This window comes from Xiphophorus couchianus, chromosome 6, assembly GCF_001444195.1.
Source record: "Xiphophorus couchianus chromosome 6, X_couchianus-1.0, whole genome shotgun sequence".
NCBI lineage: Eukaryota > Metazoa > Chordata > Actinopteri > Cyprinodontiformes > Poeciliidae > Xiphophorus > Xiphophorus couchianus.
Genome location: NC_040233.1, coordinates 19,039,857 through 19,062,283, shown reverse-complemented (window position 1 = coordinate 19,062,283; position 22,427 = coordinate 19,039,857). Strand labels below are relative to the sequence as shown.

The window sequence follows — 22,427 nt, the reverse complement described above, 5'->3', positions numbered from 1 at the left end:
TAACAGTAAGGGTGATAAACATGACCGGAAAGGTAGACATAAATTAGCTTAGTGAACAAATGGTCTTGTGTCTTTCATTGGAATGTGATTGTGAAGTTTCACATGATTGTGCTTCAGGCACAGCACTAGAGGTGTTTTAAACATGTCTCTGAAGTACAGTGGAACAGCTGAGGGGCAGGCACTGCGGTTCCTGTGGCCCTTCTCATGGTCTAAATTTAAAGCTGCCCTCACCTTAAAAGGTCCTGACGGTGTCTTGCTCTTTCTGCCGAGTGGCAGCCTTATTTTTGCTCAGTGGACTGCTGTCCTGTCCACTGACCCTCACCCTACTGCTTTTGCTGGATCTGAGCTTGTTTGTTTGGAATAAAACACATTTTCTTCTTGTTGTGGACTGGTAAATTTTTGTTGGTGGTAAGTAAAGGCTTGTATCTTCTTTTTAAGTTCCATTAACTTCATTAAATTATGGTTTGTCTTGTTTGTGTCTGTAAATTTCCAATACTTGCAATGGGCCTTGTTTTTGTGTCATGAGTTTTCAATAACTGGTTAATTGATCTTTAAGAACATGTTAATTTATTTTTTAAATTATGCCCCTCTCTAACAAAGTCTTGTTTGTTTTAGAATCATATTCTGAATTGCATGTCTTTGATTTACAATAACATAATTATAACATGGTCTAGGCTGCTGATTCTGCTTATAGTTCAGTTTAAACGTATCACTGTGAACAAACTTTACATGCATTTTTTCAATCCGTCAAGCCATTCATTAGTTACTTATTAGTTACTAACCAGTTATTGTGACCATTAAGGGATTATGAAACAAAGGATCCTGGGATCATTTGTCTCCAATTTGTTCTAGTTTATCCTGAAACTCTGCCCTAAGAAACATCATACAAAATAGTTTCCTGACAATGTTGTTACTTGTGTCTCTAGTGGTATTTTGCAGGGGGTTTTTGACATTGTTGTGGCTCACTTTATGTTTGTGTCTCATACTGTGTGTAATGTTATGCTGTCATATTTATGACAGCTTGTCCTAAGAGACTTGACTAATTCTTCACACTTTTTATGGCATTATGCCTAAGTTGAGCATTTTTCTCAGAATGTCTGCATATTATCTTTCTTACTTTCTTTTTTTTAGCTTATCTTTTTTGATAGTTTACTCAGTAGGAACGACCACTAGCTAGACCCCTACCCACTAAATGACATATGGGCCTGAACTCTGCAAAACTATTCTGTAATGTGTCCATGATTTCATTATGTACTTCTTTTCTGTATTAATAAGCTAATAAAAAGACCTCTTCATAAAAATACATACATTATATACATATATACATTACATTAAACACGATAATTGAATAGCTTTTAACCATAGTAGAGATAAATATCACAGTATTTTTGTGATTTATCTTCCTCTTCTGGAGATTTTCTGAATTAAACTACCACAAAATAAAAATAGTGAATGTTGAAAACTTCTGCTGCAGTTCATTTATAACTCGCTGCTTCATTTAACACAGTAGAGGTAGATCCTGGGCAGAGCTAACCCTTCAACTGTTAAAACATAACCATTCATAACCCCGACTTGGAAAAAGAAAACAACGTGTTTTTATCAGTCACTAATTCCCTAAACCATCCTTTCTAATTCCTAATGATCATGCTCTGCTTTCCCCTAACCTCCAGCTCAGAAATCAGTTTATCGTAATAACAGTGAGATTGATTTACAGAGTGGGTAAACTAGAGGGCAGCCATTGTAAGTTGGCGGAGCGGCCCTTCGGGATGTCAGGATCAGTGCAAGTGACTCAGAAGCAGCAGCAGAAGCTGCAGCTGCATCAACAGCTGGAGGAGAAGCAGCACTATGAGAGCAGCTATTACCTGAGCACCAGGTCATCTGTTAGCAAGCAGGCCTTCTCAACTCACAAGACCAGCAGCCATCGGTAAGAGGCTCAAAGTAATATAGTCTCTAAATAACAGCAAGAAATAAGCTAAAGCAAACTTCTTTGGATATGGGTTGCTATCCACCTTTAATCAAGGTGCCTAAAATGCAGCTTCCTAGACATATTTGCATTTTTACTTGGAGTCTGGTGGTATGATTAAGCAAGCAGTTTGAGGTGCACCTTAGTGCAGAAAGAACAAGTTTTTTTTCTAACTCAGAGTTCTTTCTCATTTATTTTTTTAAAACAGTGTTTTCTCCTTAAAACCAGGTCAGAATATTCTTTTAGCAAATACTCTCTTTTTTTTTTTAGCAAGATTCACTATTTGAACATTTACAATCCAAATTTATGAAGATATATTGTTGAGTTGTTTTTCCCTTTCAAATCTAAAAACTGGTTATTCATTCTTTTAGTTGTGCTTATGGTGTCATTCTGTTACTGTCATAATTCTGAAACTCTTGTCTTAACAACTCAATAAAGTTATGTTCATATTTACTAAACCTGATGGCCTAAATTAGATTAGTTTACTGTGTTGTAATTAAGTTTCTAATCAGATTAAAATGTATCTTTTGATGATTTTTAAAACGTGTCCTTGTCTCCACACTGAATCTTGCAGTTGCTATAACAACAGTTGTGACATTAATTTGTTATCTATTATTCCTAGTTTTAGACATCTCTATATGTAATGTATTAAAATCTATATTTCAGACTAATTTACCTGTTTTGTTACTGTATTTTAGAATGACTGTGAGTGGAGTAGAGCAATATGAAAAGGTGTTTGCTGACTCTATGCAGTTATACTAATGAATAAAATAAAACAACTCTTCCCTTCTTCAAAGGAAAGGCTTAAATAAAAGTACTTTACATTTACATTGCATTTACATTTACAACTTTACATTATGGAATAAAGGTTTTAAGATGTCAGCTTGGAAATGCTCAACACACCAAACAGATAATTACTGTTGTTATCAGTATTGCTGTTCTCAGATATGGTGGAAACATTACCTTAATCTTTCAGACAACATATAATTGTTTTAATTCTAGGCATTTTAAGACATCAAGGCTTCATTATGCAAAGTCAATGGATTTACAATTGCTAAACCACATTATTAGAGATTGGTACATCCATCCAGCCGTCCATCCATTTTCTTACACCCTTGGTACTTGATTGGTACATTGGTACATATAATGACACCATTGTGCCACCAGCACTCACCTTGTAACTCAGGGGAAGATGGTTTTTTGTTGTCTGTTTTAAGCTTAGTGGGGCTCATGTACATGCTGGACATGTTGCTTTCTAAATGAGGTCAGGGAAAGAATTTCAGCTGTAACTGAGAGCTGCCAGCTGTATTCATAGACAACTGAGCTATTTCTGAACTCTTTGACATGAAGCATTGCCTTCAGGCCAACTGTAAATACACTCTATGAAAGACTGGAAATTTTCCCAAACCCCCATTAAAGGTTAACTCTGTTGTAAATAATTCCACTGCAGCTGTACGATACTGGCTGTACGTGCTCTTATGCTTCTAGAACTACATTCTGTTTCTAATTTTCTTTAGGGTGAAAATATTTCCCCCTATAGAATTCATGTGACTGAGTGGAACATAATTTCTTCTTAGACTTTAAGCTAAAAACTTTTTATGCCCCTGAGTGCCCATTCAGTGCACCTTGTGAGTCAGCAGCGGAAATAACTTCTTAACGCACTCACTTCAGATGTTTTCCTGTGACTTGCACCCAGCATACTGCGTGACCATGATCCTGAAAGTCTGAAACAGATATCCAACCCTGCGTTAAGCCATCTAGAGAGAGGAAGGCATATTTTAAGTGAAAGCAAGGCTTTAAAGTGGACCTTTACACCACGCTTCATATCCGCTAGTTTTTGTTCCATTTATAAACCCTGCAAACAAAAAGAAAGTCTGAGAGGAAAATGAGTCAGAGAGTAGTGTCGAGTCAGGGTCTGGAGGGTGGAAGTAAATGCAACATCTTTTCTGAGTAGGACTGGAGAATTGGTTTTAGATGGCTTTATGTAACAAGCATGTTTATTTAAGGAGGTATACATAAGGCCAATGAGCAAGTGGAGTTATTTCAGAAATGCACTGCAGCTTTTCTTTCTATTTTTTTACTTTTTTGGATGATTGTGTTTATTTTTACAAAGAAATGTGTCAGCTGGCAGTTTAAAAAGTGGAACTTACATCACAGCCAGTGGTGGTTCTTCCACAAATGTTGCCCTGGGCAGGTCGCTCCTTTTGCCTCCCCCAAAACACAACCAAACACATAATTTATTACCTGACAATTCATTCTTGTCAAGGAAAAACCATTTATTAGATGTCAGAAACATTAAGAATGAACAAATATTCCTTGTATTGTTTTATATAGAGAGATAAATATATGAGCTAGACAGATTTAAACAATACATTTTGGAAAACTAAATGTCTTCTGTTTTTACATAGAGTTTTGGGGATTTTAAAAGCATCTAGAAAGCATAATTCAGTCCAAATATGTGCAGATTCATTATATCATACTTTTCAAACTTGTTCTATGCTAAGGTCCTTTTTGTCTTATGGTGTCCCCACTCATGGTGTGCAGCCCTGAATAGAACACTACATTCCTCATATCAAAATCGATCAGAGCTTTTAAAAAAATTCTAGCAGTACTTCATAAGCTGATTTAATGTTTCAGTTCTTAGACAAGAATTTTTTGGTAAACTTTCAACTTTCCCTTCAAGTCTTTTGTAAACTGATAAGAATATTTTTTAGAATTTGTAGTGATATGTAATATTTCTCATTTTGATTCTTTTTTTTTATCTATCTGCGACTGTTGCCTGCCTTACTTCTGTCTAATGGTGAATAATTTATATTTTCCACACAGCTTTGCTTGGGGATTTAGTTAAATGAATGTGCTTGATTTTATTAGGAGAATTTCTGCAAAGATATTTTTTACAAACCTTTCCTTCTTGTGTGTTTGCAACCAGTGTGGGACAAACACAAAATTCACAACTTTAGATCTTGTTTTTGGACATTGAATTATGTCAATTCAGTCATAAAAAACCCAACAGCAAGCTTTGAATTCAAAGAAAATGTCTTGTCCTTTATTTATAACATCTCCACCTTTATACAGCAGTTTATTGACAAACTGTTTTTAATTTGGATGTCATCTCCTACCTCTAAGCCTGAAGACCTCTGTGAAGACAGACAAGGGGCAGCAGGTGGTTAAACTGAGCCCGCTACCCAAAAGAGCCAAACGTACCTACCTGGCCATGGACAAGGACAAAGAAGTAATAGGCTACGTCATTCCTATGTTTAGAGCAAAGTGAGTACAAGAAATCCGGTGTTGATTTTATTAAACACTAAATGCATTTTGAAGTAATTTTTCTGCTTTCACATCCTCGTGGTTTTGGTTTTCTTTAGCCATGACGTCGTACGGGGACTGATGGAGGCTCAGGAGGATGATGTTACAGAGGAGGGTATTAACTATGTGGCAATGAGGAACCTGTTTGTCAGGGAGGCCAGGGAGGCCATGGAGGTAAAGGTTGAAAAGAAAACAAGATCAAAGCATGTCAGGGAATCAGCAGAGCGCATGGAATTTGACAGAGCGGTAAGTCCTGTTTATTCTGTTTTCACTTAATTGGGACTCACAAAGCCAATTCTTATTTACTCTTTCCATCCCAACATGGGATCCCCATCGTGGTGAAGTTGGAGGAGTGGTCAGAGTTTCGTAAGAAAATGCACCCAGATAGGCTGACGCACCCTCCGGAGTTTATTGTCAAGCCCCGTGGACAGACTGTGTGGGAGGGCAAAACAGTCAGGCTGCACTGCACCGTGGCCGGATGGCCAAAACCAAGGATTGCTTGGTAGGTTACAGTTTAAGTTTAGTAGCATTATTATTACAATAGGCTGATCACAACAATCAGCTACCATGTGGAAATTCAAAGGAAACAATGTCCTCCCCATCCCCCCACCCCCAAAAACCAGAGCATAAAAACTGTACACATTAATTTCATGTCAGAAAGATAAATTACAAAAGTTAATGAAAATCTTAAAACTGCTTTGAAGGTATAAGAACAATGTGCTGATCGATGCCAAGGCCCATCCTGAGAAGTACACAGCCGAAAGCACTTACAACATGCACTCCTTGGAGATCAAGAAGTAGGTAATCATTCACCTCACACTCTGCATTGCTTCAGCTCCAATCAATCACCCATTATGCAAATAATCCACATGTTCAACCTTCTGCTTTGTCAAATGTAAACAGACTGCTCATTTCTTGCATTTTATTTTTAGTTGCGATTTCTTGGACACTGCTCAGTATTATGTCTCCGCTCTCAATGTGAAAGGGGAAGCTTCCTCTGCAGCTACTGTTGTTGTCAAAAGTAGGTGTTTTCTTTTACATGTAGTTCTACCTTTCTTAGCTGCAGCTAATGACTCCTGGAATTAAAGATAAAAGATGAGATCTATAATTGCGTCATTTGCTACATTTCCAAGCATCATCATCAGATGGGGGCTATGAATGCCACAATAACCCTTTTCTCCATTTTTGTGGCAGATGGATGTACCTTTTGCTTTTATTTCAACAAAAGCAATAGATTTAGAGAATGAAGCAGCACCAAAGAACATCTTAGTCTCTCATAAACAAAGATCCTAATAAAATGAAAAATAGTAGTTTTGTCACAAACGGCAAAATAAACAATAACACACCCTGTTTTTGTACAGGCTAGCATTAGCACTTTAGCAGCTAGTGAACTTAGCACTGTTTCTGTTATTTACTGTGTCAAAAGATTATGCAAACCCATACTTTTTGTCATATTTAATGAATGTATATGATAACCTATTTTGTAGTTACCTACCTATAATATAGGTAGATAATAGTCAGATATTATCTACCTATGTTGTCATTAACAACATTTGTGTTGCTAATGATGCCATAAAAATATGTACTTCCACCACGAAGATCTCTGAGTAACAACATATGCTGCTGCTTTGGCTATTCCAGCACAACTGAGCTAATATATAAGCTGAAAGGTTCTTGTATCTAAGCATACTTGTATGTGGAAGTGCTAGAAACTATTGCTGCATGGACAGCTGCTTATAAGAGCATTTTTCTCAGGAATCAAATATTGTTAAATGGCCAGTTGTCAAGAAAAAATTAGAGAGTGGAAATTCATTTTTGTGAATTTAGTTTGTTATACTGCAAGAATTTTTGTCACACAAAATTATAGATCTAAATTTCTTCACAGGGTTCCAAGATAGAGAAGAAGGTCCATTTGATCCCAAACCACGTAAGACAAATTTTTATGTAATATTTGCACGTTAGCTTTAAAAAAAAAGATTTTAAATGACTATTTATTATTATTTTTACTGTAAAATGCTTACAATGATAACAAGCTTCTACATTTATGTGTCTTCTGTTCTATAGAGCATAATTTGTATTTTACAATCATTGACCACAAATAGTGGAAGAAAACATAGGACATAATTTTAAAAAATAATATTTGATGGTATCTATTCTCTGTTTTCAGATGGTTTTTGCCCTGAGCATGGGGTTACTTTTCATACAAGCATTATTGACAAATTTGAAGTGGCCTTTGGTTGTGAGGGGGAAACACTGAGTCTGGGCTGCACTGTCATCATTTTTCCCACTGTGAAAAAGTACCAGCCTGAAGTTGTGTGGTACAGAAACTGTAAGTTAGAAGATTAAATGCAAGTAACTTTTTTGTCTTTGTTTTAAAGCAAAGTGTAATAGTCATTTATTTTTGCTTTTCTTGTCAGCTGTACCTTTGAAGCCCTCCAAGTGGGTGCACACACACTGGTCTGGAGAACGCGCCACTCTCACTCTAACCCACCTTAACAAGGAAGATGAGGGCATGTACACCTTGCGCGTCAACACAAAATCCGGCTTTGACTCCTACTCAGCCTATGTATTTGTCAAAGGTAAAGTACCTAAATTCATTGCCTGGAAATGTTATGGCAAAATAAAAGTTCAGCCTTTGAACAGAGATAATTTTTCTGCTAACCATAATGCTTAGACCATAATGTGTTGCATCTCAGCTAGTTACAGTGAGGCCATATTAACTGTAAGTGAGGCAATGAAACCTGAGAGCATACTGAAGATCCACCTAATTTAGAAACACCACAAGTATGAGTGGATCCGTTGACATGGTTGTGCGTTTCTCGCTTTACCAGATGCTGATGTGGAGCTTGAGGGGGTTCCCGTGGCCCCCCTGGATGTGTGTTGTCACGATGCCAACAAGGACTATGTGGTGGTAACCTGGAAGCAGCCAGCAGTGGAGGGCAGCAGCCCCATCCTCGGATACTACATCGACAGGTTGCTTAGCTTTAATGTATTTTACTGGAAATATCTGTGAAAAAAGACTCAGTAATTAAAATTCATTCTGCGTTTAGAGCACACAAGAAACTTGTATTTATATTGAAATACGCACAAAAAGTATTTATTGTATTGACATTTGTCCAAACTTCTTTGATTTATAACTGTTTACTTCTTCCAGTTGTTCAGTTGTCACAGTGCTGTAGAAATATCTGACCCCATGGAATACCCTGATTTTTCATCACATTTAAATGTTTCAAATTTTGACTGAAATTTAAATATCATACACACCTGAAATGGAAAAGTGGGGAACCTTCTTAGGAGTAACATGCTAACCAAAGCTACTCTAAAGGGGCATCAATGACTCATCTGGAGGTCACAAAACCCCCCCAAAACCCCTAAAGGAATGCAATTCTCTTTTGCCTTATTTAATTTTAGTGTTATTAATTAAATTATAATGAAGAGTACTGGATAAAAAATGTATCTATTGGGGAGCTGCTAGACAAAAAACCCCACTGCTGACAGTGGTCAGTCCATCCATCCGTCCATCCATCTGTTCCCTATTCACTTGGAGAAGCTCCTACAGGAGAATCCCAAGCTGCTGCCTTAAAGGGAAATTTGCTTTTTGTATTTGTTCCAGTTATCTCTGTATGATATTGAAATGTGTTCAAGATTTAAAATATATATTTTAAATGTTACAAAAAAAGGAAATCCAAAGAAATCTGTAAAGGGGTAAATATTTTTTCAGAGCACTGTAAGCCAGCAGGTTTCTTTTAGAAAAAGCTATTTCAACAACTGACATGCATATATGTTGGTGTTTTGTGTTGGAAGGTGTGAAGTGGGCACCCATCACTGGGCTCAGTGTAATGATGCCCCAGTCAAGTACGCCCGGTTCCCTGTTACAGGGCTGGTGGAGGGGCGTTCTTATGTCTTTAGGGTGCGTGCCTTTAACAACGTGGGAGTCAGTCGTCCATCCCGCATCTCTGATCCTGTGGTTGCCATGGATCCTTCAGACCGAGCTCGACTCAGAGGTTTGAGACATAAAAGAAACCTGTTAACACCCTTCTCTATGTAAATTGCTGATGATTGTCCTCTCCATAACAGCTGGACCACTGGCACCTTGGACTGGGGTGATCAAGTTCACAGAAGAGGAACCCACTGGTATAACAATTCATGTGATTTTTTTCCTGATAAAGTTGAGTAAATCTGGGAATCACCACTACTGATTTCTAATTTAGTCAAAATAAACTTGAAATTAACCCACAGAACTTTTTTGCACATTCTGTTGCATCTCCTTTAATGTCTTACATTTTAGCAAATAAATTTCAGAAAGCCTTTCAGGGCCGTAATTTAGACCACCTGTCATGTTAATGTGACCTAACATTGACTTTTTAAATAGTAAATAGTAATGTAAAAATGTAAAATGTAAAGTTTAAGATAATGTAACTCAGATCATGACCCAGCATATATTTCTTCAATATACAGTATTACTGCTAAATATTTTGTCCTCTAATTACATTCTTTACTGCAAGCTCCCTTCTCAAAGATCAAAATTTTCAGTTCTGCAAACACCAACTCAACACAATGTGTCTGCCCAAACCAGCTTTAAACATCCAGCAAATGCTTTGGTTGGATCAAATTCTAGGCAAACAGAGGTGGACTATTTAAAATATTTCAGATTTTAAGTATACATATTAAAGTGTTGGCTCATTTCTATCTATAAAACTAAAACGTCTAAAGAAAACTAAATTCTACATTACTGCTAGTGTTGATAAAACATCAACTAGGACGCTTGCTATTTTCATTTTAACTGAGTCATCTGTTGTGCCAACCAGTTACCATACGTAAGTCTAGATTACCATTTTGGAGTAAACCATGAGTGTGTTTTTTTTTACACACAGTGGGTGTGATTCCTGGAGAACCTACTGATGTTGTGGTCACTGAGGCCACCAAGAGTTATGTGGTGCTTGCCTGGAAGCCCCCAGAGCAAAGGGGTCATGAGGGAGTCATGTATTACATTGAGAAAGTAAGAACATTTTTCATATAGTTGCTTGTCCTTTATGCTAGTCTTATTTGTCACTTCATTTGGATTTCTAATAATCTTTCCTGCAATGGGTTTTTTATTATCTTTCCACAATATGCATATTCCCAGGTTTCCAATTGATTGTTTCAGACATTCTTGCTGCTTTCATTCATTTGTCCTCTATATGGGAATGACATCATGTCAGGATCTGTGTTTTTCCCTGTTTATTTAGAGTGTTCTGTGTCCTTAAGTCTCTTCGTTGTCCTGTCCTCCCCTTGATTGTTCCCAGGTGTGTCTCGTTTCTGTGATTACCCTCCCGTGTATTTAACTCCACCTGTATTCCTTGTTCCTCGTCGGGTCCTCGTCAATGTCTAGCTTATTTGTCGTTGTCAATTTGTTGTCGATGTGTGCATGTGCCTGCTGTTCGTTGTTTTGGACTGTGAGTTTCATCATTAAATCACCAAATTCATCTTACCTGGGTCCGCTGCGTCTGCCTCACCACCCTTCACCGAACCACTTCATGACACATCACACCCGAGTTGAGTTTTAGTTTCAAGTCGATTAACCCGAGGAATTTGGTGTGTTGCAGTACCAGACAAATTACTACTTGCAATACAAGCCAATAATAAAATAATTGCATTTAATCAAATACAAAGGTATATCACAAATAAACACTGTGTTGTTCTGGTTTGATAACAACAAACTATTAGGAGAGTACATGAATATTTGATTCCTTCATATATAACTATATGGACCATTGTGACATTAGATATTGAGCTTGTTGTTGCTTAGGAACAAATCTATCACACTTCAGCAGGTGTTGTATATTGATTATCTATCTATCTATCTATCTATCTATCTATCTATCTATCTATCTATCTATCTATCTGTCTATTTTTTGTCAGTACTGTTATATTGTTGACAAAGAAAACCAATTTGAACACACATCTAAGTTCATTTAGCATAGGAAGCAAACCCCTCAAGAGATGAGACATTGTTTTCCCCTTAGTCAGCCAGCAAATATTATGTGTGAAAGGTTTTTATTCTGGGATTAATTGGCGAATATCTCAAGGACTTAAGGGCTTAGAGGCACATTATACACTGGATAGGCCACGGGTCTTTCACAGTGAAATAACCTCCAACAGAATATGGCTGAATATAACATAATTAGCTTTTTATAAGCAAAAGCACTCTCTTCAAACTTCAACTTTAAAAGTTTTCCTGCTCTCTGTTCTCAGTGTATTCAAGGGACAGACACCTGGCAGAGGGTGAACACTGGGATGCCAGTGAAGTCCCCTCGCTTTGCGATTTTTGACCTGGCAGAGGGTAAATCATACAACTTCCGTGTGCGATGCTGCAACTCCGCTGGCGTGGGCGAGCCCTCCGTACCCACTGGAGACACCATAGTTGGTGACAAACTTGGTGAGCTGACAAAACTTGCAGCCGCATCACTACAGACTTTGCATACAGAGAACCCTGCTGCATTATTTAACAGGATAATATCTGTAGTTTATGCCAGTCCTGTTTCTGATCCAAGTGCTTCATCTTTATAGAATTTCGATAAGTGACATCCTTTAAGATACGCATTTTGTGTCTTTTATTTTCCTGCAGATCTTCCCTCTGCCCCAGGCAATCCAGTGGCCACCAGGAACACAGATACCTCAGTGGTTGTCACCTGGGGGGCATCTAAGGATGTAAAGCACTTGGTTGGCTATTACATTGAATCTAGTGTGACGGGAACTGATGTGTGGATGCCTTGCAACAATAAACCTGTCAAGCAGACCAGGTGGGAAATGTTTGCTTTTCCTCAAAGCCACAGAAATTAGAATTAGTCTTGGGATATGTCCTACAGTTGCTTTCATAGTTTTGGGCAATCCATTTTAAGTGTGTCTCCACTGCAAAAGAACTACCCAGAATTTGCACATGACCTTACAGCTGAATCCTAATAGATATTCTTCCCCCAGAGGAGAAGTGCTCCTTGGCGGCCAGCAGAATATATCAATAAAATATACCTGGTTGAAATGTATTCCTTTCAGGTTTGTGTGCCACGGCCTCACCACAGGGTCCAACTACGTGTTCAGAGTAAAGGCGGTGAACGCTGCTGGATATAGCCAGAACTCCTCCAATTCTGATGCCGTGCTTGTACAGGCTGCTATCTGTGAGTGCAACTTTTTACAAATGATTTCTCCATTGTTCACATACCCTGTCATATTCGGCCCACGCTTTGACCCGCTCTCCTGCCTGCTGGGATGGGTTTAAATAATTACTGACTCATTTAAATATTTAAAAGAGAAATCCTGCTGAAGAACTCCCTTAAAGGATGTATTTTTACTTTTACCATCACTTCACAATTTAACTCCCCTGAGCTGCCAACAGAAATGCATTTACTGAATACTAATGCAGCATGTGTCTGCATGAGGAAAAAGTCATTTCTAACTCTACATGCAACCATTTCCGCCCATTTTCTTTGCCTTCTTTAGGCAAAGACATTAGCTAATGTTTTAAGATGCTTTACTACATGTCAGTATTGATTTCTTTTTAACTGGATTTTGCTGGAGTTTTGTTCTACTGTTTGATAAGTCTTCAGGGAGCCTGTTGGTGCATGACCAAGCTGAAGGCTAAAGCAGTGTGTTTTGAAACAGCATGTTCCTGTGGAGAGTCCCGCCTGTCTCCAGTAATTTTCTTAGAATGACACTTGCCGACTTTCTGCCCTCGAGAGTAAGTATTTTACCCAGTTAAGCAACTCTCAAAACAGTGTGTTGCATCTGTGTGTGAAGCTCATAACCAATAGCTTTTGTACTTTTTGTGTGTCCAGAAAGTATTTGCCTCTTCACTGGTGACTTATGATTTAAGATGACCTAAAAATTGCAACATTCAATATCACAAAGATTAAAACACTTAGGCAATTAAAAAGTTTGTTGATTTATTGTTTTGTTTTTGTTGTTGTTTTTTTTTTTTTTTAAATAAAAAGGTATCTCTAATCATTTTTGTCTCACCACTATTGCTGACGGCAGCTGTACCTGCAAGCCCCACCAATGTGAACCTACTGGAAGCCGTGAAGGACTACATGGTTCTGGGTTGGACTGCACCCACTGACAACGGAGGAGCCGACATTAGAGGATACTTTGTGGATTACAGAACAGTGAAGGGGAACATTTATGGAAAATGGCATGAAATGAACCAAAAGGCTCTAACCACAACTTCCTATAAGGTAAATTCATACTGAAAATGTCAAGCGGTTTACTTATTGTCTTGCTGTTCACAAGTGCAAACATCTTCATCACTGACTTGATTAGTTTAAAAGAGTGGCTCTGCGTAATCTGCATCTTGATCTGTTATGTTCCTTTAGGCCGAGAACCTGAAGGAAAACGTCTTCTATCAGTTCCAAGTCCGTGCAATGAACATGGCAGGTGTGAGTAAACCCTCTCTGCCCACTGCAAGTTTGGAGTGCAAGGAATGGACCATTACTATTCCAGGTACAAGATTGTAGTTTGATAAGGCAAAAAAAGATGATTGATTGCCTAACCTTTAATCTGATTCAGTGAAAATTTATCAGTCATTTTGAGGAGTAATCTAACATCTAATCTGATTTAAGATGATTGGATTTAGTTCTTTCTCTTGCCTCATGCTAAATACCTAATATTCCTCAGTCTTTTAAGAAATTTCTACTTAAAATAGGTATGCATTGTAAGAATAAGTATAAGTAAAATAGTCTCCTGTTGAAGAAAAATTCTTCAAGCGATACAACTTTGGTTTTTGATCTTCCAAGGACCCCCTGTTGGTCTCTATGTGATGGAGGTTCGTGACACCTCTGTTGTGGTCTTGTGGGAACCTCCTGTGTTTGATGGACGCAGCCCCGTCAACGGCTACTACCTGGACATCAAGGACGCGTCTGCAGGCGAGGAAGGCTGGAAGGCTGTGCATGAGAAGACCAACAAGGGAAAGTTCATGAAGGTAAATAAAATAAGCATAGTTAGATGAGGGAATGAAACATACTGTTTTTAAGTGCCTCCTTTCCGACTCTTTTTGTGCTAAATTAGGTGACTGGGCTGACAGCAGGAACAGCCTACGTCTTCCGTGTGCGTTCTCAGAATCTTGTTGGAGTTGGAAAACCCTCCCAAGATTTGGGTCCAATTCTGGCCCAGACTCGCCCTGGTGAGTGCAATTAATATTTAAGTCACACATTTAGTCTCACTTGATTCTTGCACATGTCAAGTTAGAAATATAGAGAAAAAACATATTGCTTGGTACAAATGCAAGCTTTGACATTTTATGTTTGCAGTTACATACATTTTGATGATCTGTTGCTGAACTGACTATTTTGTTTGGTCTTATTTCTTTTAGGCACCAAGGAGATTTATGTGGATGTTGATGACAACGGTGTCATTTCTATGATTTTTGAATGCTCTGAGATGAAAGAAGGCTCACAGTTTGTCTGGTTCAAGAACTACCAGGAAATCACAGACACATCTCGTCTCACTATTGCCACCCAGGGCGGCAAGTATGTGTCCTCATTGTGATTGAGTCCAACACACGATTCCAGCAAGGAGCTTATATACACTTATCTTTGGCATGAATATCAGAATAATTTTAAGCTTTTCTACATGCATTTCAAATTTTCTTGATTTTGACTTTAAAATAAGGATTGATTGAACAAGCTGTCTCCAGTCCTCATAGTTTTCTCCTCAACTGCACCCTGTACACATGCTTGTTGTATGGGTTGAATAGGTTTCTTGTATAATTTTGGCTAGGTATTTGACTTCTTGAGAGAATTAGTAGAGCCCACTTAAATTTGTTTGTTGCTTGTTGATGGCTCATGAGAGTTTGAAGTCAAGAAGAATGCAACTTGCAAAGAGACAATAAATCAAAAAGCAATTGATATATGTACATATTTTGTTTTTAAAACCACTGGAGCTGTATTTCTTAATCAGCTCTAAATCCATTCTTAATCTTAATCCATCCCTAAGAGAAACTTATGGCATGCATAAATCTTATGTACATTATGAATGTACAGTATGTGAACTTTTCACTGTGTTTCTCCAACATATCTGACTCATCAGCCTAAATGAGTAAAGCTCCTTTGTTTATCTCACTTCCCATGGTTGTTGCCTTGTGTTTAGATCCAGAGCTATCTTTAACAGTCTCTCTATGGAGGATCTGGGCACCTTCTCCTGTATGGTCACCAACACCGAAGGCATCTCCTCTAGCTACATTCTCACTGAGGAGGGTGAGTCAGCCCACAGTCTTGGCAGTGCATACTTGTCTGTCCTAGCCTGCTTGAACAGCTGCTTGATATTATTTTCATACACCAGGATGTGTGTGGCTGACTGAATGGATATTATTCAACTTTTTTTCCCTGTCTTACTGTTCTCCTGTTTGACAGCCCTCCTGCGTCTCCTGGACCTTAGCCATGAACACAAGTTCCCTGGTGAATATTAAATCTTAGCTCAAATATCATTTATCATTCATGTAGATATAAATTGGAAAAACAACTTATAGAGACAGTCTAAGATATTACTAACACTGCACAAAACTAGTCAAGTCATTCCTTATGTGCTTGGTTGCTCAATTACCTGTTCAATGTTTTAGTTATTCCCTTCAAGAATGAAATGGCCATGGAGCTGCTTGAGAAAGGCTGTGTGCGGTTTTGGGCTCAGATGGAGAAATTCACTTCTGCCTGCCAAGTGGAGTATGTTTTCAATGATGTCATCATTGAACAAGGAAAGGTGGGCATAAATGGAACAATAAATGCACATATTTTGTTCTAGTGAGCATTTGTACTGAAATATGTGCATTTGTGTGCTTCCCTGTCTGCAGAAATACACGATGAAGTTCGACAAGTCCAGCGGCCTTATAGAACTATTTATGGACTCTCTGGAAGTCACTGATGAAGGAACATTTACCTTTAACCTGGTGGATGGCAAGGCTAAGGGCACTACAAGTCTAGTGCTAATTGGAGATGGTAAGATCTCAAATACATAATAGACATCTGCAAATACAGATGGTTTATAACGACAGACGAATAAGGTACTCTGCAGGTAAAGCATGTGTCCACTGAGGGGCAGCAGATCATTCTTTATATTTTTGTGTTGGTGATAAGTTTATCTAAGATTTTTAAAAATGGTCTAGGACTGAATATCTGCACTTTTTTTTATCCAGAATTTAGGGAGCTACAAAGGAAATCTGAGTTTGAGAGAGCAGAATGGGTCAGGAAACAAGGTAAGGAGTAATGCTTTATCTGTAACATGTTAAGATTTTTGCTTATTGGTATTTTTCTTTAACTATTTTCTGTTTCCAATAAACAGGTCCTCACTTTGTTGAGTACCTTGGCTTTACTGTCACTCAAGAATGTGATGTGCTGCTAAAATGCAAGGTGAAACAAAAAACTTTAACAATATAAAGCTACCAATATTACCCTTTTTAATTCATGTACCCTTGTTGATCGCCTCCTTTTTCTACAGCTTGGAAATATCAAACCAGTGACTGAGATCATATGGTCTAAGGACAGCATTGAGATTGCAGAGGATGATGAGGATGCTGTGAAAATCGAGAAAAAGGACTGCGACCTGACCTTTAATATTGGAAAGGTCAGTCTGACGGTGTACATTGTGAGGAGTTGAGTGTTTATGAGTTAAGAGCTAAAATTGTAGTGATCCAGCTCTGCTTTCATTTTAGAGCTTTACAAAATGTGCTGCTAGTCATACACCTCTGACACAGAATAAAATATAATTTTATATGTTTTTATAGACATATTTATACTGTATATTCTTGTAAGCACTGCTAGACTCAGAACAGCAAATATTTCTAGTCAGAAGTCTGAAGAAACATTAAATTGTTCTATTTTTTCTGACAAATTGTATCTTTTTCAGCCCAGTTCCAGTCAGAGTTTTATTTACTAATTCATTTCAAACAGAAGTCATTTTAAATTTGGATTTTACTGAAGCATTTGAACAGTACAGTATTTATCTGAGGTGGAGAGATTACACAATGTTCTCATCTAAAAAAGAAAAAACTGGAAAAATTGGTTTGAATCTTTTGCAGTTTTCTTTGATCCACAAACTATGAAAATTATATATATAGGCTTAAATGTGAACATACAGCTCTATTCTTGGATGAATATTTAAATTTTGAAGTTCTTCTCTGCCTGTTTGGTGCCAGCAAGCTTCTGGCACAATTTTGTATACATATTCGACATTTCTCCAGAAGGTATTTAGATTCTCCATACATACAGATACAATTTTCAGTGATGGCTGAATGTGTTAATTTGGGAAGAGGTAGTGGGTTTTTTATTCATTAGCACTAAAACAAACCTATGGCGATTTAAACTGATCACTTTTGACAGCTTCCACTTCATGACAGGTTTTAGTTAAAGCAGACTACAGGTTTCTTTTGAATATCCTAACCAATTTCTGTTCATCTGAGGGTCATAAGCAGGAGGTAGGCAGAATAATGGTGAAAAGATTTCATTTTGGGTAAAACACAGGCTGAGACCAACTGGAAGCCAAATTGAGAAAAAATTGGCTTACAATAGAAGAATCCAACAAAAAGTGGTTGAAAACAAAGAGATTAAATTCTAGAACAATGCCTACTGTTGCGAGGAACAGATGAGTAAAATAAAATGAACGTGCCCCAGTTACTGAGGAAGAATGGCAACAATTACTGGGAAGGGAACACATGGGAAAATAACTGATCAGGAATGAATTTTTTATTAAACACAATAAAACACAGAATAAACTCAGAGCTCAGAACAACTTCCAAGGTCTAAAGATTATGACAGAGAAAGACAGTTTTTTTGTGTTCAACAATGATGTTGAGTTCAACCTTAAAGTGAAATGTAAAAAGCAGGCTGATGTTAAGCTTCTATAACATTTTCCTTAAAGCTCCCTGTTCAATCATGTTAAAACTTGTGGACTGTGCTTTTCTTGTTTGCTACAAGAAACCATACAATTAACTTAAATGAACTCTATAAATAATAAAAATAAAAGTGATCAATTATTCAGCCAATTTTATGCCAAATTCTTGGTAATGAGCTTCGAAACTGTAAACTAAATGTCACTGGAGGTTTATCTATATATTTTAGACTCTAAGTGTAATTTTGTTCCTCTATGAATTACAGAAAATCTATTCATTTGTGGATCTTTGACAAAAAATAAATAAATAAATAATGTATATATTGCCTTATTAAACCACTGTGAAAAAAGAACAGGTCAAATGCATCATTAAAATCCAAAAATAAAATAAATAAATAAATATTTTCTGATAATGAGTTTATCCAATTTTCTGACTGGAACTATTTATTGAGCCTACAGCATGTGGTCTATCTGTGTGTTTCATCCATTCATTCATTTCATCTCTAACTCTCAATTCAATGTAACTCCTCTGGTCACTTTAATTAAAGAATAGTAACTGCTTTTGTCAGACTCATGATTCTTTGACTGAAGTGACTGAAAGTGCCAGAGAAGTTATATTGATCTGTCATCATAGTTGTTCAAACGTCACTCAACACCAAAGGGTTGGTGTTTTTGCATAAGCTCCGGTCAGTCACATTTGCATTGCCTGTCTCATCTGTCTAATTCACAGTGGGTTATTAAGCAAGAGCAAAAGAAAGGAAGGAAAAAACCATCTGCAAAGGACGTTCTCCTGCCACCAAGGCCTAAAGTCTGGACATAATCTATCTGTCATAAGTTTCACTTAATGTCTCAATGTGTCCTCGTCGTCTTACCTTTTTCATGTTTTCCTCCATCATTTCATGTTTTATCGCCTGCAGCATCACGGGCGCCAGAAAAGCCTGGCTTTTCGGTTTACCTGGTCACTGTGTTCCTTTTATTCTGTTGACTGTCTCGAGAATTATATTGTGTTCCACTTAATTTAATTTGGAAGGGGAATCATTATTGCCTTAAGGATACTTATGTGACTTTTTTTTAAATATTAGATCTCCAAGCAAGACGCAGGTATCTACGAGGTCTTCCTGAGAGACGAGAGAGGAAAAGATAAGAGCGCCTTCAATCTTACAGAAGCAGGTGAAGTACTCTTTGTGGATTTCATTAGCAGGAAATTAGGAGAAAAAGTGAAGATTTGTTAAAGTTACATAAAAGGTTTTATTTTTTTAAAAGTCACATGAATTATTGCTGTTATTTTCCCCAGGATACCAAGCTGTAATGAATGAGCTCTTCAGAGTTATTGGTAAGTAGTTTTTCACACTAAAGAACAACTCCTAAGGGAAACATACAAAATGAAAAGTGCATCAGTGTGTGCAATTTTCTTAAAATGCTCTATCTAATTGTATAACAATTTTCTCATAGTTTCCACAGGGTGTTAAAGAAGAGACTGTTTTTGTTATTTTCCTTGCAGCCAATTCTTCCAGTGACATTCAAATTCAGAGTTCTGAAAATGGCATCATCCTCTACTCCAATGTGACATATTATGATGAGGACCTGCGTGTCGGCTGGCTTCACAAGTATGTAAAATTAACATCATAGATATATCTCACAGCATTAAGCAGGAACTCTGGCCCACTGTATCAGTAGCAAGGGATTGATCAACATACATCACACTTTAACAGTTGAACATAATTTTGTGCTGCAATTTATTCTTATATTTATTAGGGTCCGCTCTCAACATTATGCTATAAATACATACACTTTAGAAAGATTATCAAAATACTTTCAGATTTATGTTGAGAAAAGAAAAAGATCAGAACAAACCCTGTTTAGTTCAAAACATGTTATTTATTATAACATAGAATTGGAAAAAAAACTATTGTAGCAGAGAGACTGAAGCTGACCCCTAAAACTACCACATTTCAGTGTTCTGGATTTGAAGTCTCACTAAAAAGGCCGTCTGAAGCTATTTGATCTTTTTGCTCTGGATTTCTTGATCAGAGATGCCAAGATTGCAGCTTCAGAGAGAGTTAAGTCCGGCGTCACAGGGGAGCAGCTTTGGCTTAAGATCAATGAACCCACAGAGAAGGACAAGGGCAAATACACCATGGATATCTTTGATGGCAAGGATGGAGTAAAGAGAGTCTTGGATCTGACTGGCAAGGGTAAGTCAAAGTTTTCAATCAGACAATTACTCCTTACAATTAGAAAAAAATTACATCCTATTTGAGTTGTGCTTTATTAGTCTTGTTCTAATTATATTATAAATGTTATTTTTCTGCTTTGCAGCATGGCAGGATGCATTTGAAGAATTCCAAAGGCTCAAGTAAGTAAATAAACTCATCCAACTCCATTGTTCATTTCTGCGATTCTGGGTTTTGTATTCAAGGATGTTTATGTGCAAAAATAGTAAAAGTTGTCTCAAACCTACAGTGTACTTTGTGAACCTCTGAGACAAACACAACACATTTCCTATTATTATGTAACTTAATTAATAACCCCAATACTATTTTTAGACACTTCTGACAATCTTTTGTCTCTTCCTTTCTTTAGAGCAGCAGCAATTGCAGAAAGAAGTAAGTTATTATTCTTCCTAATCTTACTGGAATTTGTCTTTCATAAAGTAATGTAACATTTCTCAGTTTAATTGGAACTCTTACGTTCTGGATTTATACTCACAGAGTGATGTATTTCAAACATGTACTCCTACTAATCTTGATGACTATGGTCTACAGCTACCAAAAACCTAAAATTCAATTTCTCTGACAAGTAGAGAACTAGATAAGACTAATAAAAAAATTGTTTTAATCTATGCATGTTGTTTTATAGTCATGTTGTGGCCTATGCAATCATGGAGATATCCGCTGAGTTAACAGGTGTCCAGCAGAGTTTTTGGCACTCTCCACAAGAGGAATAAGTCAGTAAAGGTTATTGTTACAGACGTCTGTGCTTTACAGAGTTTTGCATCCACACATATTAACAAAAGTTAAGTGCAAGGTAAAATGTATTAGAAAACATAAGGATATGTATTGCCTCGAGAAAATTGTGAAGTAAATTTTCAAATTAGGGAAAGATTCAGAAAGTGTGGACTGCAGCTGGAGTCACTGTTGTATCACTTATGTTATAAAACAGAGACACTGTCGGAATCATCTTGACTCTGTGAAGGAAAAAAAAAATGTTTTTCTTCCAAAAGCCCTCTTTTCAGATCAAAGTACACTTTATTTTTCAGTTGGAAATCAAGGTCCCAGAATCCCATGACTGATTGGAGAGTTATTCCGCTCTATTCAAATCAGCACAGGCTGGGCTTTCTCACGTGGTTTTTAATGTCCATTGTGTGACTGTGCTTGATTGTTCAGCAAAATCTTTTGACCTAAAGCCTCATTGTGTGTTGTCAAGAGAAATATGGTTAAACATTCCCAATCATGCAGATGAGCTATATACCAGTACTTATACTAACTGATGCAGTGATTCATACATTCTTACCCAGGAAAAAGTATTGGAAAATATACAATGCAATACATATACATATTTTACACTGGTTTAATATTTGTGCATTAAAAATTCTCTTTTATTTCACAAATAAAAAATAAAAAAATCTTTTAAAATACTTATAGAGTCAAAGTGCAAAGCAGGAAAACAAAATGTGGTAAACATTCTTGGCTTTTGATCCTGTTTTTCTTGCTTAGACCGCGCTCGTGTTGTTGGAGGCCTGCCAGATGTGGTTGCAATCCAGGAGGGCAAGGTAAGGAAATTAAATAGTGTTAACTGCAAACATACTATTGACCTCTGTACATCAATGTATCATCCCTTTGAGTGCCTCCTTTCTTTGAAATCTGATCGAGGCTCCTGCCAAATGCATGTTTGTAAAACCTGTAAAACTAAATTCTCCTCTCTCTCTCAGTCCCTGAACTTGACTGGCAACGTGTGGGGCGAGCCGGCGCCTGAGGTGTGCTGGGTGAAGAACGACAAGGAGCTGGTGTCGGATGACCACTACAAGCTGAAGTTTGAGCATGGCAAGTTTGCCAGCATCACAATCGCAGCTGTCACCACGGCCGACTCTGGCAAATACGCCCTCGTGGTGAAGAACAAGTACGGCAAGGAGGCCGGCGAGTTCACTGTCAGCGTGTACAACCCTGACGAGGAGAGCAGAGAGGACAAGAAAGACTAAATGTCAGGAAGAAAATGGAGATAATTTGCTGAGCTGTCTCTAAATAATGTTACCAAGGCACATGCTGGTGCAATAAAGCTGTTAAATGAATACATTCATTTTCATGCCTCTTTT

At 37.5% G+C, this 22,427-nt stretch overlaps 1 protein-coding gene across 3 annotated transcripts; it reads left to right on the top strand.

Annotated features, from left to right (window-relative positions):
- Positions 1–270: 270 nt before the first annotated feature.
- On the top strand, positions 271–22,411 carry myom1a (myomesin 1a (skelemin)). 3 transcript variants are annotated; one of them, XM_028020712.1, is made up of 38 exons: positions 271–408; positions 1,715–1,924; positions 5,090–5,230; positions 5,329–5,515; positions 5,614–5,771; positions 5,974–6,066; positions 6,202–6,290; positions 7,155–7,196; positions 7,437–7,598; positions 7,687–7,848; positions 8,101–8,242; positions 9,074–9,273; positions 9,347–9,403; positions 10,144–10,268; positions 11,504–11,687; positions 11,877–12,051; positions 12,302–12,423; positions 13,280–13,476; positions 13,615–13,741; positions 14,035–14,219; positions 14,306–14,420; positions 14,610–14,766; positions 15,386–15,492; positions 15,649–15,693; positions 15,855–15,991; positions 16,083–16,227; positions 16,425–16,484; positions 16,571–16,638; positions 16,727–16,852; positions 18,846–18,923; positions 19,198–19,285; positions 19,410–19,448; positions 19,617–19,722; positions 20,147–20,310; positions 20,435–20,471; positions 20,699–20,721; positions 21,832–21,887; positions 22,047–22,411. In XM_028020712.1, the coding sequence occupies exons 2-38, from the start codon at positions 1,767–1,769 to the stop codon at positions 22,311–22,313; spliced, it is 4,524 nt and encodes a 1,507-aa protein (XP_027876513.1). In that variant the 5' UTR covers positions 271–408; positions 1,715–1,766; the 3' UTR covers positions 22,314–22,411. The 3 variants fall into 3 exon arrangements, with proteins under 3 accessions (XP_027876513.1, XP_027876515.1, XP_027876514.1); XM_028020714.1 differs by lacking the exon at positions 1,715–1,924; XM_028020713.1 differs by lacking the exon at positions 18,846–18,923.
- The last annotated feature ends 16 nt before the right edge of the window (positions 22,412–22,427 follow it).

Coding starts and splice junctions, on each gene's coding strand:
- myom1a (XM_028020712.1), top strand. CDS start 1,767: ATGTCAGGATCAGTGCAAGTGACTCAGAAGCAGCAGCAGAAGCTGCAG. Junction 12,424..13,279: donor GCTTGTACAGGCTGCTATCT/GTGAGTGCAACT, acceptor TGCTGACGGCAG/CTGTACCTGCAAGCCCCACC. Junction 16,228..16,424: donor TCTAGTGCTAATTGGAGATG/GTAAGATCTCAA, acceptor TTTTTTATCCAG/AATTTAGGGAGCTACAAAGG.